The sequence below is a fragment of the Mobula birostris genome, chromosome 1 (genome assembly GCF_030028105.1).
Source record: "Mobula birostris isolate sMobBir1 chromosome 1, sMobBir1.hap1, whole genome shotgun sequence".
In the NCBI taxonomy this organism is placed as follows: Eukaryota; Metazoa; Chordata; class Chondrichthyes; order Myliobatiformes; family Myliobatidae; genus Mobula; species Mobula birostris.
The window spans coordinates 117,538,850-117,563,854 of record NC_092370.1 but is presented as its reverse complement, the minus strand read 5'-3'; the positions used below and the strand labels follow the sequence as shown (position 1 = coordinate 117,563,854).

At 39.5% G+C, this 25,005-nt stretch overlaps 1 protein-coding gene across 2 annotated transcripts in view; it reads right to left on the bottom strand.

Annotated features, from left to right (window-relative positions):
* Positions 1-25,005, bottom strand: part of ano10a (anoctamin 10a) — a 55,788-nt gene that overhangs the window by 483 nt on the left and 30,300 nt on the right. The window contains exons 7-12 of one of the 2 annotated variants that reach the window (XM_072260928.1): positions 22,572-22,627; positions 21,033-21,107; positions 16,600-16,782; positions 15,790-15,981; positions 11,817-11,945; positions 6,287-6,403 (exon numbers count right to left, since the gene is read on the bottom strand). In XM_072260928.1, the coding sequence (XP_072117029.1) occupies positions 6,287-6,403; positions 11,817-11,945; positions 15,790-15,981; positions 16,600-16,782; positions 21,033-21,107; positions 22,572-22,627 (752 nt within the window). The remainder of the gene's footprint in view (positions 1-6,286; positions 6,404-11,816; positions 11,946-15,789; positions 15,982-16,599; positions 16,783-21,032; positions 21,108-22,571; positions 22,628-25,005) is intronic. The other variant, XM_072260935.1, reaches the window with a different exon arrangement.

Below are 25,005 nucleotides of genomic sequence, written 5' to 3'. Positions count from 1 at the left end.
CAAAAGGTAAGTGGATATTTGAGGGAACAATATGATACAGTAATAATGTTGTTCCAGCATTTCATTGAAACAAAGTAGATTCTGGTTAACTGGGCTATTGGTTAATTAGGGCAACCACTTATTATTTGGGACAAATCTTAAAGAACAAAAACAAAATGACAAAATAGCCAGGATTGCCTTCATTTATTTGGGACTCTTCTATGCCACTTAAATGGGCCAGGAGACTGTTGTTGAATAGTTTCTAACTAGTGTCAGGCATATGCACTTGTTTGGGTGGATGTGTGGGTGTGTCTCTCGCCCCCTCTCTGTGTGACCCCGTCTGTGTAAAAAGCAGTGATTTTTGTCACTGATATTTGTAGAAATAAGCAGTAAGATAATTCAGAACTGTTTTGCACTCACTGTGGTTTCAAGCATTCTGGCTTGGAGATGCCAGAAATGACCAGGAGTGCAAATTAAACTATTTCACTACATCAAATTATTCATAGTTCCTAACTTGAAGGTCTCGATGATCATCTTGAAAGTTACAGTAAAAATGAAAATTTGAAGAATGCGATAGTCAGAAGCATCGTATGAAGGTGGTCCATTATCTGCACTGTTTTGTTCATTTACAGCCAAAAAAGAACACGGCAATGAAATTCCACTGTTAACAACCATCAGGAAATTATACAGGTTTATAGTACTATAGTAGAATTGGTAGGGATATAATCTGTTCTGCATTTCATTTAAATATACGATTTGTTACTCAGTTAAACAGTAGTTTGTTTTTTTAAAAATATTTTTAACTATTTCTATGAAACTGTCGCTAGTTGGGGCAGCTGCTTAATTGGGTCAAAATGCACTGTTCCTGGTGTGTCCCAATTAACTAGAATTCACTATACTACACAATTGATGGACTGGATGTTTCCTCAATCCAAAGATTCTAAAACTAGCAAGCATGATTTTAGTTTAAGGAATTAGTTTTCTGGGACTTAGATGAGTAATTTCAAAGGTTTATAAATCTTTGTCAGAGCCTATTTGAAGTTAATGGATAATCAGTTGTCAAATATAGTCTGTGATTTAAAACACTATAGGAAAGAATGGGAAGGTGAGATTGGACAGCAAAGTGGAGGAGGTAGTAAGGAATCTCAAAGGACTGCATCTATTCTATGCTTCTGGGACATGAAGCAAGATCCAAAAAAAAAATCCATTCAGACTCAAGATTTGCATATCTGCAGCATCTTTCACCATAATGATGTATCCAGAAACTTTCTGAATTCCAAGGATAAGAATCTGAGCATATGAACCGAAGGTCTGAGCCCTTAATTTGCACAAGACTTACCACTACATTTCTTTCATCTCAAAGTTGCTAAATATTTAACTGAAGTGATATATAGCACAAAATGTAAATTAGCAAAGATTTCATGAGATGCTGCAACACACAACTGGTAACAAAATAACATTCTGTGGGAAGTGTCATGCAAGATCAGAGGGTGACAAAGAGAAAGACTGGAAATAAACTTGAATGGAAGAAGTTTCTTTACACCAGCATCTGTTCAATTCTGGACTGAAAACATTGTTTCTATTTACCAACACATCTCCATTGCTACAACATTATCCTACCCCAAAATGGATGATGTAATGTTTTCAGCAAAATCTCTCAATTATTTCTAAATTAGGAAATATTGCTTGGATGAACCATTAGTTGCCTCATAGAATTACAGATGAATATTACTGTTGCACTAAATTTAATTAACTACTGTTCAATGCATCTTTGCAGTAACATCTTGTCTCACTGGGTTATGGAACATAGTAGTTTCCCAAAGTAAGGCATAAAAAAGCAGTTATAACAAAAGGGAGATGTGAAAGATCAAGTGTTAAATCAAAGAAAAACAGCAAATACACAAATTTAAGGATATAAATACATTGGAAGCAGTTTAGAGAATGTTTACTACACCACTACTGGAATGGAAAGTTGCTTCTGAAGAATGATTAGGCTAGGCCTGTATCCCCAGAGCTTATAAGGATGAATCACAACTTGTTGACGTGGTCCTGGACTTATTTTCCATCTGGCATAGTTTGCATTTTGGTGTTTGATTGTTGGTGGTTTTTGTATTGCTATATTTACGCTCTATTCTTAGTTGGTGCGGCTGTAACGAAACCAAATTTCCCTCGGGATTAATAAAGTATATCTATCTATCTAATGCAAGATTGTGTGAAAAGGTATTTTCTCATGTGGTAGAAACAAGGGATCACTGCTTACAAATGCTCTGCCACAGTTACACAAATACTGGTTTATAAATAAATGTTTGCTGCTCTTGACCATAAGACATAGGAGTAGAATTAGGCCATTCTGCACACTGACTTCTCAATATCATTCTCTTGTCCTCTCCCTGTAACTTTTGACACCCTTATTAATCAAGAAGCTATCAACCTCTGCTTTAAATAAAGCTAATGACTTGGCCTCTACAATCATCTGTGGAAGTGAATTCTACAGATTATAAATAACTATTTTCTTTTTATAATGAACCAGTGAATGCTGATAAATTTATAAGAATTACTGTGTGTCAAATTAATTCATGGCCCTCACTATAAAAATCACACAAGTCATGCAGGTTTGGGTTATTTTAAAATCTCTTACACCTTGCAGCAGCTGGACTCAAAAGCCCGATCCTATTCACTACGAGATCCTATCATCTCAGAACCTTTACCTGACAGAAACAAAACGTCAATTGTCTTTGCACATAAATAATTCAATTTTCGATCTAAGTAAGCATCTCACTAAGATAAAGCCTTAAAGATGTTTAACAGTGTATCATTCTGAAATGGTAAATATGACCCTTTCAGTCTACATTTCTCCCTGTACCTTTTAATTCTGTTTTCAAAAATTAACATGCTTTGATGTTAACATGGCATCCTGCAGTCCACTATTTCAGTTTTCTGCCAAATTTTCTTCTGTGAAGGAGAAAATCAAGCTCAATGAAAAATACGTTCCACCCAATATCTAACTGCCAGTTTCAGCTCTCCAAAGAGGAACTCCCTACTAAATTGTCTTTACAAGATACCAGCTAACAAACCATCCATGATGAACACTGCAACTTTGTCTCTTTAAGAATCATGCTTCCCTGAGTGATATATTACAGGAGGTTAATTAGAAACTCCTAATTATTAACACTTTATTAAATAACAGACAGTTTATTAATGACAGACTCAGTTTAATGATACTAGACTTTTTGTGTGATGTGAAGATAACTCATCAACTGCTAGCAATAGTGTTGTTTCCAAGTCAAATGCATTTGTCCTGACTGCATTGAATTCCTCCTTTGATCTGGAACTATTTGGAACAATTGTCCTTATTCCACATCTTGGTTTTGCTAAGCTTCCTAGTGGATACATTTGGCTCTCAGCTCATTGACTTCCTGCATGTTGTGCCAATCACAGCAGCAATGCTTTAAAAAGCTGCAAAGTTCATATTAGCCTCATTTATCCAACCCATAGCCCATAGTCTGTACTCAGCAGTTCTCAGTGTGGTGAATGTAACCTTGGCAAGGTAATCTTCCATTCAGGGCTGGCCCATCAGCACATTACTAAATAATAACGATACTTTGGAATGTGCTGGCACTGCATCCAAAGAAGGAGGCAAGGTATAAACAGAAAATTTGAAGGGCCACTATTATAACTTCATGTGCCGAATGGCTGTCTCCTTCTTACTTATACTGTTATTTTGTGAAATAGAACACAAAACACAGAACGGTACACAGAAACAGGTCCTTTGGCCTATGATACCTGTGACGAATGCAATGCTGAATTAAACTAAATCTCTTCTGCCTGCACATGATCTGCATGCCTTCATTCCCTGCATATTCACGTCTAACAGTCTTTTAAACACTACTATTGTATCCATTTCCCCAACAGCCCTGGCATCCTATTCCAGGTACCTTGCCTTGTACATCCTTAAACTTTCCCTTCTCACATTAAATAACCTCCTCTACTATTTGTTATTTCTCCCAGGGAAAAAGAGACTGTCTCGCTGTGCATCTCATAATAATTTTTATAAACTTATATAAGGACCCCCTTCAGCCTTCAACTCTCCAGAAAAAAAAACAACCCAAGTATGTCCAACCACTCCTTGCTCATGTTCTCTAATCTATGCAAAAAATGTTTAAGTTTCAAGTTTAATTATCATTTAACCATACACGAATACAGCCAAACAAAAGAGTTCCTTCAGGGCAAGGTGCAAACACGTTACCAATAGCACATATGGTTATGATTTCAGAAAAACATACAGTAACAAAGAAGAAGTAATAATATAGCCCAAGTCACCGAGTTGTCCTAGTTCAGTTTATTCTTCCACCGTGCAAATACTGGGGAGCAACACCAACTGGAGGGGCCAGCCACAACCCAGATGCACACAGCCAGCCCCGGCTTTTCCTTCCCCGGCGACAGCAGGTGACTGCGAGGCATGAGGGTCTTGTTCACGCAACACCGATTCCCCCACTGTCAGTCTCACCAGTGAACCAGTATTCTATGTTATCACTGTCCAACCGGGTCTTGCGATCACAATAAAAACCTCCGAGACAATCACTTGCACCTTTCTTTTGGACCACGCACTGATCTTGGCACAACAGGTGACAGCACAACAGTATGCAGTACGTCCAGCTCCGTTACTATCGAGCAACTGGTGAATGGGATAGTCCTGCAGTACTTAATACTTTTGGTATCTAGCAGTGACTGGTGATCATAGAACAGACATGCAAGATCAACAAATACACCTTTGATTGGACCCTGAGTGGCAGCTACATCCAAGTACCCTGCCATCTTACTTAACCAGAGATTCTTGGTAAACCTGCATTCTCCCCCCCAAAGCCTCCACTTTATTCCTGTATTTGGGCGACCAGAAACTCTGTACAGTCTAACCTAAGTTTTATATAGCTGCAACATGACTTCCTGATTCTTGCCTTTATCATTGAAAGCAAGTATACCATGTACCTCATTGCACACCAACATCTGCACACTATGTCACCTCAACTGGTGATGAAATATCTGCAAGCTAATTGTCAAGCTCGGCAAACACTGCAACATCAAATTCTATATACCTTCTTGACTACCCTAGCAACATGTGTGGCCACTGAGCACTGGAAATGAACCCAAGATCCTCTTTGTAAATTAGTGCTATTAAGGGTCCTGCTGTAATTATATACTTCCCCCTTACATTTGACACAAGTGTGCAACAAAATTGCAACACCTCACATTTTTCTGGATTACACTCTATCTGCCATTTCCCTTGCCCATATCTGTAGATTGAATTCACTCTGCACAATTCCACTAATCTTTGTGTCATCTGCAAACACCCTAACCCACCCATCTATATTTCCAATCATGTAATGAACGGCAGAGGCTCCAGCACTAATCCCTGTGGAATACCACTGGTCATGGACCGCCAGCCAGAATAACACCCTTTCATAACCACCCTCTGTGTTCAATGAACAAACCAATTCTGAATCCAAACTGCCAGTCACCATGCAGCTTAATAGTCATTTCTGCTAGTCTTTTTCAGAAAGTGGGACCATGGAAATACACAGCACAGAAAAAATAATTTCTCTATCTCTCAGACTTACAGATTTGTGAATATTTTTTACTTAGGAACAACAGTGCTAAATGAATAAATGTTAATATTTCTAACGGCCTGTATCAAAGGGCATTGATCTTCATGTATTCAGATGACAAATAGCAACTGCAATACGAAAGTCACAAGCAACATCAGACCTGCTCCAGACTGCAGGTGGCTTTAGCTTCCAGTCAATGCCTTAACTGAGAGGATGTCCACACTTTTGGCAGCACTATTTGGAGGGCAGTGGAGCTCTGTATTGTGCTGACCAATGGTCAACTCTCTAAAGAAACAATAGTTTATCCCATTTTAATTTGAGTGCTTACAGTCAAGCTTCAACTACCACAGTTCCTATCATACAGTTCTGACTATACTTGAAAAGCATAGCCGACTGCCTGGAACTTAGTGCCATTCTGAGGTTGTAAATGGCCATTAATAAAATACCTCTAGTCTTGCAATTATTAATTCTACTAAATTATAATAAACCTAAGAAGCTTGCTAATCCATTGAACCCCACAACCATTTAGTTAAAGCAGAAAGATTATATTTATCTGGATAAATGATCCAATTTGCCACCATCTTAGTGGAAGACTTCAGAGAAAGGAAGAGAACATGTGCCAAACATATAAGTAATTGAAGTTCATGTGATGGAATTATTAAACATCTTGAGGTTTTAATTGATCATTAACTATCACATCTTACCTTTCGTTTCAGGGCCTCCATGGACTCAAATTCCATCCTGGCCACTTTAGTACGGATATCACTTGGGATGTCCGAGATGGCAAATGCCAGGATAAATTTCAGAGCCAACAGAACATGCTGCAAAATATAGGGTGTGCAACATGAAAATTCATGAAAATACAAAGGACTTATTTTAAAAAGCTTTATTGCGTTCATATTGCATCATTTCAACATGCAAGAAGTGCTTATTCATACATTTCCTTAGATACACTGACTGTCTGAAGGACAAGATGAATTTACTCCAACAGGCAGTTAACCATTTACTGCCCAACAGTATCTGATTGACAAACAAGAGAAAATCTGCAGATCAGGAAATCAAAGTAATACACACAAAATGCTGGAGGAACTCAGTAGGCCAGGCAGCATTTATGGGAAAGAGTAAGTAGTCAATGTTTCTGGCTGAAACCCTTCATCAGAACTGGGAAAAGAGTTCAGAAGTCAGAGTAAGAAGATGGGGAAAAGAGGAAGTACAAGGTAGTAGGGACCTCCTCCCTTTCTACCATTCAGAGTCCCAAACAGTCCTTCCAGGTGAGGCAGCACTTCACCTGTGAGTCTGCTGGGGTCATCTACTGCAGCTGACACTCCTGGTGTGGCCTTCTGTATATCGGTGAGACCAGACACAGATTGATAGCTCACTTACCAGAAAAAGTGGGATCTCCCAGTGGTCACCCATTTTAATTCTACTTTCCATTCCAAAACATCGATCCATGGCCTCCTCTACTGCTGCGGTGAGGCCACACTCAGGTTAGAGGAGCAACACCTTATAGCCTCCAACCTGATGGCACGAATATCAATTTCTCCAACTTCCAGTAGTTTCACCCCTCTCCTTCACCATTCCCCATTCCCATTCTCACCTTATCTCTTTACCTGCCTATCACTGCACCCCCCACCCCCCGGTGCTCCTCCCCCTTCCCTTTCTTCCAAGGTTCCTGTCCTCTCCTATCAGATTCCCCCTTCTTGACTTCACAGCTCTTTGCTTCACCCCTCGCAGATCCACCTATCACCTACTTTGTACTTCTTCCTCCCCTCCCCATACCTTCTTACTCTGACTTCTCAACTCTTTTTCCAGTTCTGATGAAGGGCTTCAGCCTGAAACATCGACTGTGTACTCCTTTCCATAGATGCCACCTGGCTAGCTGAGTTCCTACAGAACTATGCATGTATCTGATTGAAGTTTTCTCTAAATCATTAAGTAATTTGGCAATGTTGAAGATAAGAGAGCCACCATCTATGTGCACCTCCTGAGCTGACTGACAGAATCCTGGTTAAACTCATCTGAAAGAGGGCACCTTCCATGGTGGGACAGTTTGCTATTCCTGCAATGGAATAAAAACTTCTCACTTGAAATGCAAGATCAAGTACACAAGAAATAAAAGTAGAAGAGGCCAGATAGTGCTTCAGGCCCACTCCATCATTCAACAAGTGCAAAGCTGACCTTTCACCTTGACACCAGTTTCCTGCAATATCCCCCTACCCTTTGATTCTATAATGACTTGAAAAACCTATCATTCTCTGTTGAACCCCATCTCTAATGTAGTCCATGACTGCGCTTCGCAGCCTCTGGGATAGAGAATTCAAAAGACTGAGCATCAAGCGTTTAAATAAATCCAGAATTATAAACCAGAACAGGAGTGAAAACTAATGCCCTTCTGGGGAGCAAATATGCCTTCCTCATCCACTCTGGTTTGCATAGCAGATTAGAGTTTACTCGAAACTCTCTAATGGTATTCATCCAGGAAGATACTCAGATCAGAAGCATTTAAGTTAGACTATAAACGCTGGTTTTGCTAGTGACGTCCACATCTCATGAATGAATAATCAAGGAAAATCATGAACATTGTATTTTAGCCAAAAAACAATGACAGCATGAAAATTTGACCTTCAGCAATTTTAATAGGATCACCATCAACAACCAGTCCAGATGCATCACAACTTTTTGTTGCAACTGCTCTGCCTGTCAACACTTCTCACTGCCTCGGTAAATCAGCCAACATAATCAAAGACCCACTCACTCTGGCAAATTATACAAAAGACTCAAAACATGTTCAAACTGTCTCAAGGACAGCTTCTATCACACTATTATACAACAATAGAACAGTGCTCTAGTATGACAGAATGGACTCTACCTCAATCTACTTCATCTTGGCTTACACCTTACTATTTGCCTGCAGTGCACTTTCTCTGTAACTGTACGATTATATTCTTTTTCCCCTATTACTACTGAACGTATTGATGGGATGAAATGATCCCTATGGATGACATCTGTATGGATACAGTAAAGCTTTCACTGTACCTCAGTAAACGTGATAATAATCAACCAATTTTCCCCAATGTTTGCTTTGACTGCAACCCTTCAAACACAAAGACTCACGGCTACTTTTCCCATTCGTTCACCTCCGAGATTCTTTCACAGATGTAACATAACTTCCAGCTCCATCAATTGAACATGCAAAATAAATTACAACACTAATTTTTTTTTTACAGCCAAGTCTAGCTATGAACATATGTTAATGAAAGACTTGCAACAACAAAAAAAACCTTGTCCATTTATGTTTTACAGTTGTGGTTCCAGTACTCCCTCTGCTGGTATTAACATGTTAGTGGGTAAAAATTATAATTTTATCACAACTGACAGGATTGATTGCATCTAACTAAAAAAATTTTATTTTAATAACATAGTACCAATGTCATCTCATAGTGAGGCGGGTGGGGGTGGTTCATGAAAAAAAAACTCACTGCACTTTCAGAGCCATTTAATCCAAAATAAAATGTTGGCCCATTAGTATGACGTGTCAGTGTTTTACAGCCTAATGAAGTCTGGTCACTGCTGTAATACAGACATGTACAGCACAGCAAGATTCTATGTACCATAGTGATACAACAATAACAAGACTGCTATCTCTGGCAAAGTTGTTCAAGTGCAAAACACCAAGGAGAATTTCTATTATTTACACCAACCAGTCTAAATTAGGCAGAAAGTAACATCTGAGGATATGACAGTGTCCATGGAAGAGTACAAAGTTGGTTGTGAGAGAACAGGTCACTCACAGCAAAAGGATGTTTCCTATCCAAATGTGGCTGAATTACTCACCTGTTTCATTTACACCTGCATCACCCCTCTTCATTTAGCCCTGATTAGCTTGTCTCAAACCTCTCTCCATATGTTTGTGCAGTGCCCCCTTAGATGCATCTTTAATAGTCAGCTCCGTCATGAATTATGGTGCACAGTTATTCTCACCAATCTGGATCTCGAGTTCCTTCTTGCATCGTAACTTTATGTACACTATTTTTCATCTCTCTCCACAAGTGGAAAAATCAGTACCATTCTTGGGCTGCAGAATTTCAGGTGGGGACCAAACAAGGTTCTACACAATTAAATGTACACCATCCACCCAATGCCCTTCCCTTTCATTTATTTTGAGGTAAAGATCAATGTTTCAATGGCTTAGTAACTATTTCCTACACTGGTTTGTTCACATGGGCATGTCAACTTCTGCCCATCCACAGTTCCTCATCCAGATATTCTCATTTGTCCTTCTTGGATCCGCACTGATTAGAACTCCATCTGCCAGTTTCACCCACTCATTTGACCCTTAAATATCCATATGATAGTTGTTGTTAGTGTCTACAGCATTTACTGAAACTCTTAGTGCTGTCTACAAACAAGGATACACAACACTGTATCTTTCACCCTTCATTGATAGGTATGGTGAACAGGCTCCAATACTGACATCTGGAATCAAACTTCTTCACATTCTGCTGATCAAAGTACATTCTCTTGTCAGCAAAACAGAAGATCTAGTCATTAACCAGAAAGGGGGACAGTGTACATGATGCTATTTACATCAATGGCAATAAGGTGGAGAGGGTTCACAGCTTCAATTCCAGGAGTCTACACTCAAGGCATATCCTGGTCCAACCATGTAGACACCACGTACAAGAAAACTCATCAGCAAGCCCACTTCTACAGGAGGCTACGAAATCTGGCAGGTCCCCTTCCACCCTCACCAATTTTATAGGTGCACCATAGAAAACGCCCTACCCACATATCCAGGTTTGGAATGGCAACTGCTCTGCCCGAGATCACAAAAAAAAAACCTGCAGAGACATGTGAACACAGATCAGTCCATCAAAGAAATCAGCCTCCCCTCCATGGACTGTCTATGCCTCTTACTGTCACTGTAAAACAGCCAGCATAATCAAAGACTACACCCACCTTAGACAATCTTTCTTCTCACCTCTCCCTTCAGGATAGAAGATACAAAAGCCTGAAAGCATATAGCACCAGACCCAAGGATGGCTTCTATGTCACCATTATAAGATTGATGAATGGTCCCTCAGTACAAGATGGACTCTTGACCGCACAATCTACCTTCGTATGACCTTGCACTTTATTGTCCGCCTGCATTGCACCCTCTATAATGTAGCACTTGATTCTGCATTGGCTTAGTTTTCCCTCATACCTCAATGCACTGGTGTGTTGAAATGATCGATCAAGGATGGCATGCCAAACAAGTTCTTTACTGCACCCCAGTACGTGTGACATTAGTACACCAATCCAATCTTATACATCCTACTACCCATTAGCTACTGTTTAAAAGCCTGCCTCTCCATTCCATCCACTCATTTTTATTAACTTCCTTCTGCGTACTTTATCAAATACTTTGAGAAGCCCACATAAACACCTAATCTCCAGCTGAGTTAAGATACCCTCAAAAACAATTTAGTTTATTCGGACACAATCCAACTTTCACAAACTAATGCTGCCTGCTTACTCAATTGAACCAGGCCAAGCATCTAGTTCCTCTGTGCCAAGTGACAGACCCAGATTTGAATACCCTGTCACATCATTGACCCACTCTTTCTCTCATGAAAGAAAACCAAAATTACATTTGTACGTTTTGCACATAGAAGCACAAATCTTAAGTCTGAAGAGTTACACAAAATTCTGCACCATTTCTCAATCCTTTTTCTCCCCAATATCATTGGGTGGAAATCAACAAGCCTTGGGGAGATTTTTCCTTTAACCCCATCCCCATTTCTTTCCAATGGACACTGATTCCCAAAAATTTCACACCATCACAGATTATAGATTGCTTATATACTTTCTTTATCAAGCAAATTATGGTTCGGATCAATCTGAGTGCAATCAAATGTATACAGGTTTAATTTTCAAATGATTTTCACCCACTCCAAAGCAAACAAACCAAAGAGACTACACTATTTAAATTGTTCTGCATAAACTCATAGCCCATTGTTTGAAACAGAATTTTTCATCAGTTTTACAAATTAAATAGCAAGGGTACAGACTGTATATGCCCATGTGAACAGATATCATAATCTTTTTGCTGACAAGTTGCAATGGATCTAATAAAGCTAACTACTCCTTGATAAAACACATATGGTTAGGAAGGGAAGGAAACAATTTTGCAGTGGATAAAAAAAAAATACACGAGTCCAATTAAGTTCCCTAGTTGCAAATGCTTCTTACCTCAACAGCCACAACCAGCAAGACAAGCTCTACACTGTTACTCTGAAAAAGACTCTTTACTTGGGGTGACATCCCAATCAATGCACAATTGGTCATCACGGAAATAATTCCCATTGTTTCAAAGGCTAGCTGTAAAAAATAAGAAAATACTCAATAAAAGCACATATTAAAATCAATATCCATATTAATGAGAGGTCTTGGGACTAAATCATTATAAATAAATAGCAAAAAGGACTAACATTTGCCCCAAAATTATCCATAAAGATTTTAAGCATGGTAAATAACAATTGTTAAAAATAAAATACTCAAGTAAATAAATGGCAAACATTTTGTACAACTTTAAATCCAGACAGCAGTAACTAGAAAAATTCCCCACCCTAAAAACTAATTAAATGCAGTATTTCTAACCACTTGCACTAACAGCATCCCACAGTGATCACTGTTTCATGTTCTTCATGAGTTTTAAATTCTTTGTATCATCAAACAAGTTGGAGAGTCCAGCTGCAAAGAGTGGCAAAGAGACAAACCTAATACAGTATTTGAATGATCTAATATGCCAAAAAGATGCAAAAGCTAAAGTGGATTCCAGTTAACTGGCACACATCAGGGCCAGTACATTTCGGCCCAATTAAGTGGCTGACCCAATTAGCTAAGGTTACATGGAAATAGTTTAAAAGGTATAAAAGACAAACTACAATTTAACTGAGTAACAAATTGAGTATTTAAATGAAATACAGAATTGGAACACTACCATGCTGTAAAATTGTATTAATTCCTAATAGTTATATGCAAAGGAATTCATATAAATTCCAAATCTTCATTTTAATTGTAACTTTCAAGATTATTGTGAACACCTTCAAATTCTTCACTACTAACTTGAAGTAGTGAAATCAGTTCATTTTCACATCCGGCCATTTTTGGCATCTCCAAGCCTGAATGCTTGAAACTGCAGTGAGCAAGAGAGTTCTGAATTGTCTTACTGTTTACTACATGGAGACTATCAGTGACAAAAGTCACTGCTTTTGAATATAAGCATCACAAGTGATGCTATTGAAAAACTGTTCACTCTAAGTACAGTGTAGTGTTGAATGGCCATACAACCTGCATGCTACTGACACTAGTTATAAAATGTTCAGCAGGTCTCCTGTCCTAATTAGGTGGCAGTGTGTCCCAAATAAATGAAGGGAATTCTGGCTATTTTCTCGAATAGTTTTTGTTTTTAAGAGTTGCCCCTAATACGCGGCTGCCCTGATTAACTGATGGCTCAATTAACCGAATCCATTGTACTGCAAATATGAGAAGTGGAAAACAAGAGCAGTAAATGTTGTAAACGCCAGCAGGTGGGGCTAGTTGGGAGCATTCCAATGAAGGATCACTAACCTGACACGTCAACTCAGTTTGGAACAACAGAATATTTTATTTTTACTTTATTTAGAGCGGAGGTTCCCAACATGGGGCTCACAAACCCCTTGGTTAATGGTAGGGGGCCATGGCATAAAGGTTCATAACCCCTGGTTTAGAGATACAGCATGGTAACATGCCCTTCGAGCCCAACAAATCCATGCTGCCCATATTAACCTATTAATCCATACATCTTTGGAATGTGGGAGGAAACCTGAGCACCAAGAGGAAACAAACTCCTTACAGACAGTGGAATTGAACCTGGGTCACTGGTGCTCTACAAGCATTATGCTAACCATTACACTATCATGCTGCCAGAACATGAAAATGTAAGAAAATAAGCAGCCACAGGCTATATGCCTACTCAAGCATAATCCACCTTTCATTAAGATCCTGTATCTCGCCAGTCTTTCATGATCAGCTTCAGCCTCAGCTTTACGTTTACTCAAATGTGCATTCATTAAGAGATCGGGATCAGAATCAAGTTTATCACGGTCTTATATGATGTGAAATTTGTTGTACTGCTGCAGAAGTACGGTGCGAAGGTATAACATTACTATAAATTACAAAATAGTGCAACAAAAGGAATATTGAGGTAGAATTCGCGGACCTTCTGTAAATCTGATGACAGAGGGCAAAAAGCTAATCTCAAAATGTTGAATGTGGGTCTTTAAGCTTCTTTAGCTACTCTTTGGTAGTAATGACATGTCCCAGGTGGGGAGGGTCCATAATGATAAATGCCATCTTCTTGAGGCACGTGGAATGGATGTGCTCATATTGGGGCTGGCCAAGTCGCCAAACCTCTGCAACTTCTTGTGATCCTGTGCATTGGAACCTCCGTACAGACTGTGATGCAGCCAGTCAGAACGCTCACTTCCAAATAGGTGGAAATCTCAGGAGCCTTTGTGATCTACCAAATCTCCTCAAGCTTCTAATGCAGTAGAGCCAACTGCGTGCCTTCTTTATGACTGCATCAATGTGTTGGAGGTCTGGACAGATCCTCACATCCGAGCATCAGATTGAGTCTCTAGTTTCACAAAGAATTGACATTTCACTCTTACGACGGCTTTCTGGATCGCAAATCATTAATGTCACTGATTAACCCTCAGTAGTACACTGAATCTCCTGGTTCTGGTTTGGGTATTCTCTGGAAAGAACATAGTCTTTCATACACATCTTGACGAGGTCTGTGATGTTTGTGGAATATTCATTCGGATCCACAGATGAATTTTGAATATAGTCCAGTCCAGTGATTCAACACAGTCCCTTAAGTGCTTCTCTACCTCCCTTGACAGTACATTCATGGTCCTCAGTCTTTGCCTATACACTGGGGATAGAAGTACAGCCTGGCAATTGGATTTGCCAAATTGCGATGGCATGGTATGCATACTTGATAATGGTGTAACTGCAGCTGAGTGTTGGCTCCTTGAATTCCACAAGGACTTTAAGACACTTCAAACTGGCCTGGTTGAAGTCCCCCCACAATGATCAGGAAGGCATCAGGGTAAGCTGCCTCATGAATGGTGATCATGGTGCTCAGCTCCCCCAGTGTAGGCCTGACGTTTGCCAGGGTCGAATGTACACTACAACCAGGAAGACAGTGGAGAACTCCCTTGGCTGATCGAGCGGATGTCATTTGACTGCCAGATACTGTATTCAGACCCAGTCCTGTCCCCCTGATCTGAACTGCCACGTCTGTGCACCACAGTGGGTCAATTACGAAGCTAACACTGCCACCTCTACATTTACCCAATGACGCTGTTGGTCCATGTGGTGGATAGTGAAGTCCTCAGGCTAGAGTGCTATGTCTCTGTGAAGCAGTGTACACAACAGTCCCCGATTATCCTTCTGGTACTGTAATCCTACAGAGGTCTTCAGTATTATTTTCCAGAGATTATACATTAGCCAATAGGTGATGGAGGGGCCTTAGGGCCCTGTGCTTCAGTTTCACCTGGAGTCCTCACCAGCAGCCATTTATCTCTCCTGGAGATGCGCTCTGAGCTGCTAGCTGCTGCACTTGTTCTCTGGGTGGTCTGGAGACACAGATCTACTAGTTCTGAAGATAGCTAGTTCTTTTAAATTACTTGAAGCAATGTTACTTACTACAGTGTATGTGGTTTCAGACTTCAGCAAAAGTAATTGTGAGCAGGAATACTGAGCTGCACACAGCAAGTCACCCTTTTCCAGCACCATTTTTGAGATGAAAGCATTCCAAAGTCCACTACCCTCTGCATAAACAAAATTTCTCTTACATCATTCCCATTCTCCCCCTCCTTCTCCTGGATCCACGTTTCACCTACCAGCTTTTGTTCTACTCCTCTAACCCTCCCCCTCCCTTCACAGATGCTGACTGTGAGTTCCTCCGGAGTTGCTCCAGATTTTCAGCATCTGTACCCTCTTGGAACCCCTGTACCCTGAGACCATGATCCTGTGGTTTCAGACTCCCCAGCCCAGGGAAACAACTTCTCAGTTTCTATCCTCTATCAATACCCCTCGTAATCATACTCATTTCAACAAGATTACCTCTCATTCTTCTCAAATGCATTAGAAAACAGGCAATAATTCTACTCACCAACCAAACTCCTATATCAGCTGCAGGCTCGAGGAATGGCCTTTGGAAGACATTACACATTTTAAGCCCATCAGAATAGACTTCAGTGATGTTGTTCAAAACTGCTAATATGGCAGCAAGTGGGTAGACACACGAGAAAAGACTGACAAAGCCAAATTGTTGAAACAGTTCCAAGTAATCATCAAATGTTCCCTGTGAGAACATGGAAAACAAGAGTTAAAAATCATACTTATTGCTTTACAAAGGATCATCGGCTGTGAATCAGCAAATGACACTCTCATCTGAATTATCAGGCCTCAAGCCTCCCTCTTAACATGCTTGATATTGTATTAAGAATACTGCACTGTGAGATCGTGCTGTCTTTTGGATGTCCTAAAGGTGCTTTACAGTTAATGGAGTATTTTTTTCAGCCAGTCACTGTTGTAAATGCGGGAACTACTCCAGCCAATTTGTATAATGAACAACAACCAGCAATTACATCATTGTTCGGATTGGTTGAGTTTGGCCAGATCACAAGATAAGTTATTTTTTAAAAGATTAGAGCCACAAGATTTTTAACCCATGTGAAGGATCATATGATTTAACATTTCATCCAAAAGAAAGCAGTGCTGACAACACAGAACCTCTGTACAACACTATGGAGTCAGTCTAGATTGTGTGTTTGGGGCTTTGGAGGGAGACTTGAATTAACGTCTTTTGATTCACAGGCACATGAAGTTATGACTAAGGTAGAAGACATTCTTAAGTGTTTGAGGAACTCTGATGAAAATCTAAAGGCCACATAACCTTATAACTGTGACTTAAGCATACCAAATATCTGTCCATTTCTCCTTCCATCTTGACTTGGTCAACCAATGGAAGTTCCTTTCCTAAACTTGTAATTCGAAGTTTCTTCTTGATGTTCCTGTTACGATGTTTTTGTAGCCAGTAAGGAAACAATGATTCCACAAACTGGTTGAGTATCTGTGAGGTGATGAGTAAGGCAGCCAGATTCTATAATGGGCACAAAACATACCAGAATATTTTTAATTTTAATGCAGATCTATTTTGCTTTTTTGAACATTTTCTCTTTGACCCACAAAGTCCAGCATTGTGCATCTTGGCCAAGTAACCATTACTCACTAATTAGATTCCATTGCATGTATTGGAACTAGTTCTAGATGTAATGCTTCACACCAGTGCACCGTGCATCTACCTCTGAATCACACAGCACAAGAGGCCGCTTGTCATTTTGGTTCTGTGCAGTTTTATGCCTTCCCTCTGTTCATTTACTAGAGTCATGCAAACATATGATTACATATCGTATGAATTCAATTCTTTTTTTAAAAAAAAGACTGCAGTGAAATTTACTCCCATCACTCTTTCATGCACCATAACTGTTGGAAATATTTCCTCTTTAAAAACCACACTTAAATCTTCACAATTTCTTCTCCTATCCCTAAAGATATCTGAAATCTTTCATAGTAGGTACCATTCCAGTTCTAAAGTCCTGATAGACTTCCTAAAATATGAGGTACAGAATCACATAATACAGAAGATGGCCCAATATTTTTTTATATATCAAGTTCATGTAATTTAACTGCCTGTGTATGAAACCAAAAATCCTGTTTGTGTTAGCTTGTACTATCTTCTTCAATGATTTAATGCTAGATTTCTTTAGTTCCTACACCTATCTTTCAATTTCTCAAAAGCAGGTTATTAGCCAGTTTCCTTTCCCCAGCATTAGATAAATGAATACCAAGAGGTTTCTGGTCTGACTGGGATAACCTTATCGAGCCTTCAAGGAGATCGAAGACCTTAAATGTCAAATTACATCTGACGTTATTTGAGCTGGAGATTAGATTTAATACTTTTAATGATGAGAAATTTCAACAGTTACCAGCCAGCACAAACATTAAGCATGGCTATAGCAAGAAGATAACCGGCTGGTGGCGTAGTGGCATCAGCGCTGGACTTTGGGGCGGAAGATCCAGAGTTCGAATCCAGCCGGCTCTCGTGCACGCTTTCCATCCGTGCTGAGTTGAGCGTCCAGCTAGCAGCTCAGCTCAGCCTCGTAAAAAAGAAATTGCCTGCTACAGAAACATCAACAGCAAAAAGTTGATGGCCTATGCTCTCTCATGAGTTTAAAGGCAATTTCTTCTTCTTCTATAGCAAGACGACAGCAGTATGTTGCATCTACCATGCACGTCAATGTGCCGCAGCATTCTATGTTGTGCTTGTTTGAGATTAGGGCCGGATGAAGAACAGAGAGAACCAAAGGAAAGACTTTACAAATAGACAATAATGAAGCTAAGGAACAGAAAAATATATTTAAAATTGGAGTCAAGACTATTTGAAGGAGCAAGTTGGGGCATAGTTCAGCACATCAAAAAGATGTGCATTTCTGTAGGTATTCCATGAACTGAGAATCTCAAAATGCAGTCTGCAGACAGTGATGTACAAATGAGGTCTGGTCAGTGGAGTAATGAAGGAAACATACCATTTTTAAATGGCATGCTTCCATGAACAGCAATGAGAAATTAAATAATGTTTTTTAGTGCTGTTGACTGGGAGATAAACATTAACCAAAGTTGTTTTATATTCAAGAAGAATGTACAAGAAACAAAAAGACAGACAAGAATAAACAAGGGAGAATTCAAAATGACTTCTGTGACATAAAATTTCAGTATCATTCCTAATCTTCTGAGCTGACAAGGGTGCTGCTCATACAGGAAGGAAGATCTGACATTTAGTCAAACAAGATACACTTATGGAGCAAGACTTATACAACAGAATATAAACAGAAAATACTTAATAGATCAAGCAGCATCCATGGACAGAAAAACAGTTAACATTTCAGATCAGTGACTTTTCATTAGAGCTAGAAAAAGATGGAAATCAAACACGTTTTAATTTGAATGAGGAAGGGTTGGAGAACAAAGGAACTGTCTGTGATGGTGTACTATAGAGTGTGTGTGTGCACACGCACCACTGAAGTCAGGGTCACATTTGCACACAAACCGCTCCCCCACCACTTGATAGCACATAGATACACAACTTTTGCTGTCCAAGTAAAAAAATGCAAAGTTGCAGATGACTGTTTTTCCACGATAGTACTAATGACTTGGATGTATAAGGAATCCCTTCAAAATCTGTAGAAAACATACATCAAAAGCATAGAAAAAGAGGGGAGTTAAAAGATTCAAGAGGATAAAGACAGACTGGTGAAATACACAGATGCATGGCAAATGGGAATAATTGCAGAGATACGTAAAATGATATATTTTGGTAAAATGAACAAAAAGGTAATAGAATGCATCCACATATCTTTAAAACTGCCAGGACTGATCGAGCTGAAGGCATTCTCAGCCTTATAAACACAGATGTAGAAAGAGACAAAACCAAGGTGATTAGGTTAAACCTTTAGAAAACACTGCTTTGACCAGTTCGGCTAAGGGGCATATTTCTGTGCTATATAACTAAGACAGAAACTAGAATATTAAATCCATTTCTGGTCACTGCCTTGACAACCAAGAGAGAGAACAGGAACCAATCCAGAGATAGAACATAGAATAGTACAGCACAGTACAGGCCCTTCGGCCCACAATATTGTGCTGACCCTCAAACCCTGCCTCCCATATAAGCCCCCAACTTAAATTCCTCCATATACCTGTCCAGTAGTCTCTTAAACTAGTGTATCTGCCTCCACCACTGACTCAGGCAGTGCATTTCACGTACCAACCACTCTCTGAGTAAAAAAACCTACCCCTAATATCCCCTTCGAACTTCCCACCCCTTACCTTAAAGCCATGTCCTCTTGTATTGAGCAGTGGTGCCCTGGGGAAGAGGCGCTGGCTATCCACTCTACCTATTCCTCTTATTATCTTGTACACCTCTATCATACTTCATACTTTCTGTTCCAATTGTGTTCTTTCCTGTAAAAACTGAGTAAATTTATGTGTTCATGTGAATGCTGCTTATATGACACTATGTGTCTGATACTGTCACAGGTACATTTTTCTTTGCACAAGTGCATAAATGTACTTAGTCTATGATGATAAATTTCAAACCTCAAAACTCAAAATAAGTTTATTATCAAAGTTCATGTATATCAGCACATACAACCCTGAGAGTCCATTTCTGTGGGCATTCACAATAAATATAAAAAAGCACAACAGATTCAACAAAAAACCACACAAAACAAAATGGCCAAACAACCACTGTGCAAAAGACAACAAACTGTGCAAGTATAGAAAGAAAAAACACAAAATAATAAAGAGTCCTGAAAAGTGAGCCCATAGGTTGTGGAAACAGTTCTATGTCGGCATGAGTGAATTTGAGCGAAGATATCTACTCTGGTTCAGAGCCTGATGGTTAGCATGATTATAAGGGGTAATAACTGTTCATGAACGTGGTGGTGTGGGTCCTGAGGCTCCTGTCCCTGCTTCCTGATGGCAGCAGTGAGAAAGGAGCATGGAATGGATGGCATGGGTCCTTTTTGATGGATAATGCTTTCCTATGAACATGCTCCATGTAGATAGCTTTACTCTTGTTGGCCTGGGACATATCCACTAATTTTTGTAGGATTTTCCATTCAAGGGCATTGGTCTTTCTATACCAAGCCATGATACAGTCAGTCAATATACTGCACACTCCCTCACACATCTAGAATATGAAGTTTGAAAACTTTTAGACGTCTTTTAGACCTCTCCCTATAGTAGAAAAAGTTGAGAAGTGCTACTTTAGATTTGTTAAAGGGTCTGGATAAAATAATGGCTTCTACAGGCTGAAGAGTCAAGAACTAAGGTACAGATTTAGTAACTGACAAAAAAAAACCCAGATATGAAATGAAGAAACATTTTTGCACACAGCAGGTAGTCATTGATCTGGGTGATGAAAACACATTCAATTGTTACTTTAAGAAAAATAAAAGAGAAATACGGAGAAAGCAAGAAAACAAAACTGATAGCCCATGCATAAGGATGGCCTTAATGTAAATTGACTCCTACAGGCTGCAATAGTTGTGGTCCTGTGATGTTAAGAGATTGAGGATAAGTACCAACCACATTAGGACTGTAATTTGCCAGTAGGACAAACAGTAGCTTAAGAAGCAAAAAACAAAATGTGGAGAGAAGACACTTTTAGGAAACTACTGAATAACTACAGACCCTTTGCTGAAAAACTGCAATTTTTATTATTGCCTACTAATGACACACAGCAAGCAAATCAGTTACTGTAAGTCAGTTAATTGCAAAATCACTTACCTGTCGTAGAAGTTTCATATCCTGAAGAATAAAAGCGATATAGAAGAGGGATGCAAAACAATTTATGAAATTGAACTGGAAAGATGAAAATTATTTGTGTAAGGAAATCATTGAGACAGGGTAACAATTCAAAACTTCAACATTAGAATAAAATAAAACTTGTTATTTTTATTTTGATGGTTACTTTGATACTGTAACTTCAGCTGTTCTTACATTAGCAAAAAACACCATGAAATTTATAATTATGAATGCTGTTGAAGCGTCATATTTGTCAGTCCCTCCACATTGCCCCATTCTCCCTCTGCACAGCTTGTCAAGTCATCAATTCATGCAGCAAAGTGGAGTAATGAAGTAAGTACCACTAATGGAGTTTTACCCCTTGAGATGATGTTTGATTGACTTTGTTTTCAAATGTGAACTGTCTTCACTGGTTGCATTAATTTCGTGTCCTTCCCCCTCTGGCATTTATTGGTATCTCCTGATTTTACTTTTCTTCTATTCAGCAATGACAACCCTTAAATATTCAAAGAATGTTACTACACTAGTCTTGTAATTATCTGTAGGCTGTATGACTGTGGCACTTATGACTGACACCATCATTATCCAACAATAAAGTATGGTCACTGACAGATAGAACAGGAAACTGATCTAACCACTCTGGAACAGAACATGGAAAATTCAGGAAATGCCACTATTTTAGTAATTGTTACACAGCAATTACAAACAATGAGGCCACACAGTCTAATTTGTCAGTTCCGGTAGTTATGCCCCACACTGTTTCTTCACCTAATGGCACCAGCACATCTTTCTACTCCTTTCAATATGATAATGCCTCAACTCTTGTTTGGCATATACTTTTTCTTTGTAATTCCTTAATGGATTTATTGGTGATTAACGTATCGTTGATCCCTTGTATTGGGACGCTCTGCAAGTGGGATCGTTGACTTTGTCAAAACCCTTCCTAATCTGAACTCCCTCAGATACTTATCTATGGAGAAGTCACAACTGAATGGTCACTGGCAGTCTTCATTATAGATGACCTGAAGTTGAACTAATAATCCAGCGGCCTAAACATGCATTCAAAACTTAGTGCTTTGATCACCGTTCAGTTCATATCAACTGATTTTCTCTAATTATGTGTAAAAAAAGAACATTAAATAGATCACAGGCTCCTCAAACCTCAGAAGAAAAAAAAGATCATGGCCAATGGGCATCTTAACATTAAACACCAGCCTTGAATATATATTATTTTCTTTCATAGGCCCAGAGAAACTCCGGATGTGACGTACCTTTCCTTTTCCATAGGCCAGTAAACATTAACCAACATCCAGATTAATGCATTTTGTGGGAGACTGATAGTACAGATTTTATAAAGAAATTTCTAATCTACCAATCCTTTCAATAAAAAAACACTTGTCCTATGTACTTTTGATACTGGGCCAGCTAATGTAATATCTCTTCAATCTAACCCTCAGAGCTCTGCTCCTTTGAATACCGTGGGTGACATTATGAGAAACTGAGGTCTTTTATTAAACTTACCACCAATACCTTGAGAACTAAGTGATTCTGATACGATGACTCAAGCCTGTGGTTTTCTACAAAAACAGAATATGTACATCAATCAGTAAAATGAGGGACAAACAAAAAAAACAAGAGAATGTGGAATGATATTTCTTACTGAAGTGACAGAGTTACAGAATATAAACCACAGGCATATGCCTTTCAGTCTAACCTGTTTGTCCTTTATCTTATCCTTTCATACATCTTTCTATTTGACTATTACCTAAGGGTTTCCTTTCAAAAGCATTAGTTACTGAGGCTACTGTGGGAGGCGGGGGAGGAGATTGCTGAGCCTCTGGTGATGATCTTTGCATCATCGATGGGGATGGGAGAGGTTCCGGAGGATTGGAGGGTTGTGGATGTTGTTCCTTTATTCAAGAAAGGGAGTAGAGATAGCCCAGGCAATTATAGACCAGTGAGTCTTACTTCAGCCGTTGGTAAGTTGATGGAGAAGATCCTGAGAAGCAGAACTTATGAACATTTGCAGAGGTATAATATGATTAGGAACAGTCAGCATGGCTTTGTCAAGGGCAGGTCGTGCCTTACAAGCCTGATTGAATTTTTTGAGGATGTGACTAAACACATTGATGAAGGAAGAGCAGTAGATGTAGTGTATATGGATTACAGCAAGGCATTTGATAAGGTACCCATGCAAGGTTTATTGAGAAAGTAAGGAGGCATGGGATCCAAGGGGACATTGCTTTGTGGATCCAGATCTGGCTTGCCCACAGAAGGCAAAAAGTGGTTGTAGACAGGTCATATTCCGCATGGAGGCCGGTGACCAGTGGTGTGCCTCAGGGATCTGTTCTGGGACCCTTACTCTTTGTGAATTTTATAAATGACCTGGATGAGGAAGTGGAGGGATGGGTTAGTAAGTTTGCTGATGACACAAAGTTGGGGGTGTTGTGGATAGTGTGGAGGGCTGTCAGAGGTTACAGCGGGACATTGATAGGATGCAAAATTGGGCTAAGAAGTGGTATATGGAGTTCAACCCAGATAATTGAGAAGTGCTCCATTTTGGTAGGTCAAATATGATGGCAGAATATAGTATTAATGGTAAGACTCTTGGCGGTGTGGAGGATCAGAGGGATCTTGGGGTCTGAGTCCATAGGACGCTCAGAGCAGCTGCACAGGTTGACTCTGTGGTTAAGAAGGCATACAATGTACAGTATTCGCCTTCATAAATTGTGGAATTGAATTTAGGAGCCAAGAGGTAATGTTGCAGCTATATAGGACCCTGGTCAGGCCCCACTTGGAGTACTGTGCTCAGTTCTGGTTGCCTCACTACAGGAAGGATGTGGAAACCATAGAAAGGGTGCAGAGGAGATTTACAAGGATGTTACCTGGATTGGGGAGCATGCCTTATGAAAACAGCAAGTTCACTCAACCTTTTTTCCTTGGAGCGACGGAGGATGACAGATGACCTGATAGAGGTGTGTAGGATGATGAGAGGCATTAATTATGTGGATAGTCAGAGGCTTTTTTCCCCAAAGGCTGAAATGGTTGCCACAAGAGGACACAGGTTTAAGGTGCTGGGGAATAGGTACGGAGGAGATGTCAAAGGTAAGTTTGTTGTTTATTTTTTTTTATAAACGCAGAGGGGGGTGAGTGTGTGGAATGGGCTGCCGGCAACAGTGGTGGAGGCAGATACGACAGGGTCTTTTAAGAGACTTTTGGATAGGTACATGGAGCTTAGAAAAATAGTGGGCTATGGGTAACCCTAGGTAATTTCTAAGGTAGGGACATGTCGGCACAATTTTGTGGGCCAAAGGGCCTGTATTGTGCTGTAGGTTTTCTATGTTTCTATATGTTTCTAGTTATTTACCTCAGCTACAGCCTATGGCAGCAAGACTCCACATTCTAATCAGTCTCTGAGCACAGTAATATATACCTTTTTGTAAATACTATACAATCTTACTTCAATAATTACTTAATTGAAAATCAAGTTTTATTATTGCTCATGGATCATTTGGTAGCATTTTTGCCACAGAATCAAAAGGTTATCGGTACAAGTTCCTCGTGCACAAAGACTGAAATGACCATTGCAGCACCGAAGAGTTGCTGCATGGTTGTAGGTAATGGCTTTCAGGTGAGATGTTAAACTGGAACCTTGTCTGTTCTCTTCGGCGAAATAAAAAATTCTTAGGACAGTCCTGTTGATAACTATTATTACCTTCAGCTAACGTAACTGGTCATTTATCAGTGATCATAGAATCCTTTTCTGCAAAAAGAACTGCTAACATTAAAAAAGTGACTGCTTCAATGGCTACAAAATGCCTTCTAATATCCCGAGATAAAGAGAAACACATCACTTTATTATTTTAAAAGTTATCAGACTAAGTTTATATTAGTTTTATTCTATTACTTCTCCAAAAGTTGATAATGTAATTCCTAGCAAGCTAACAAAACTACA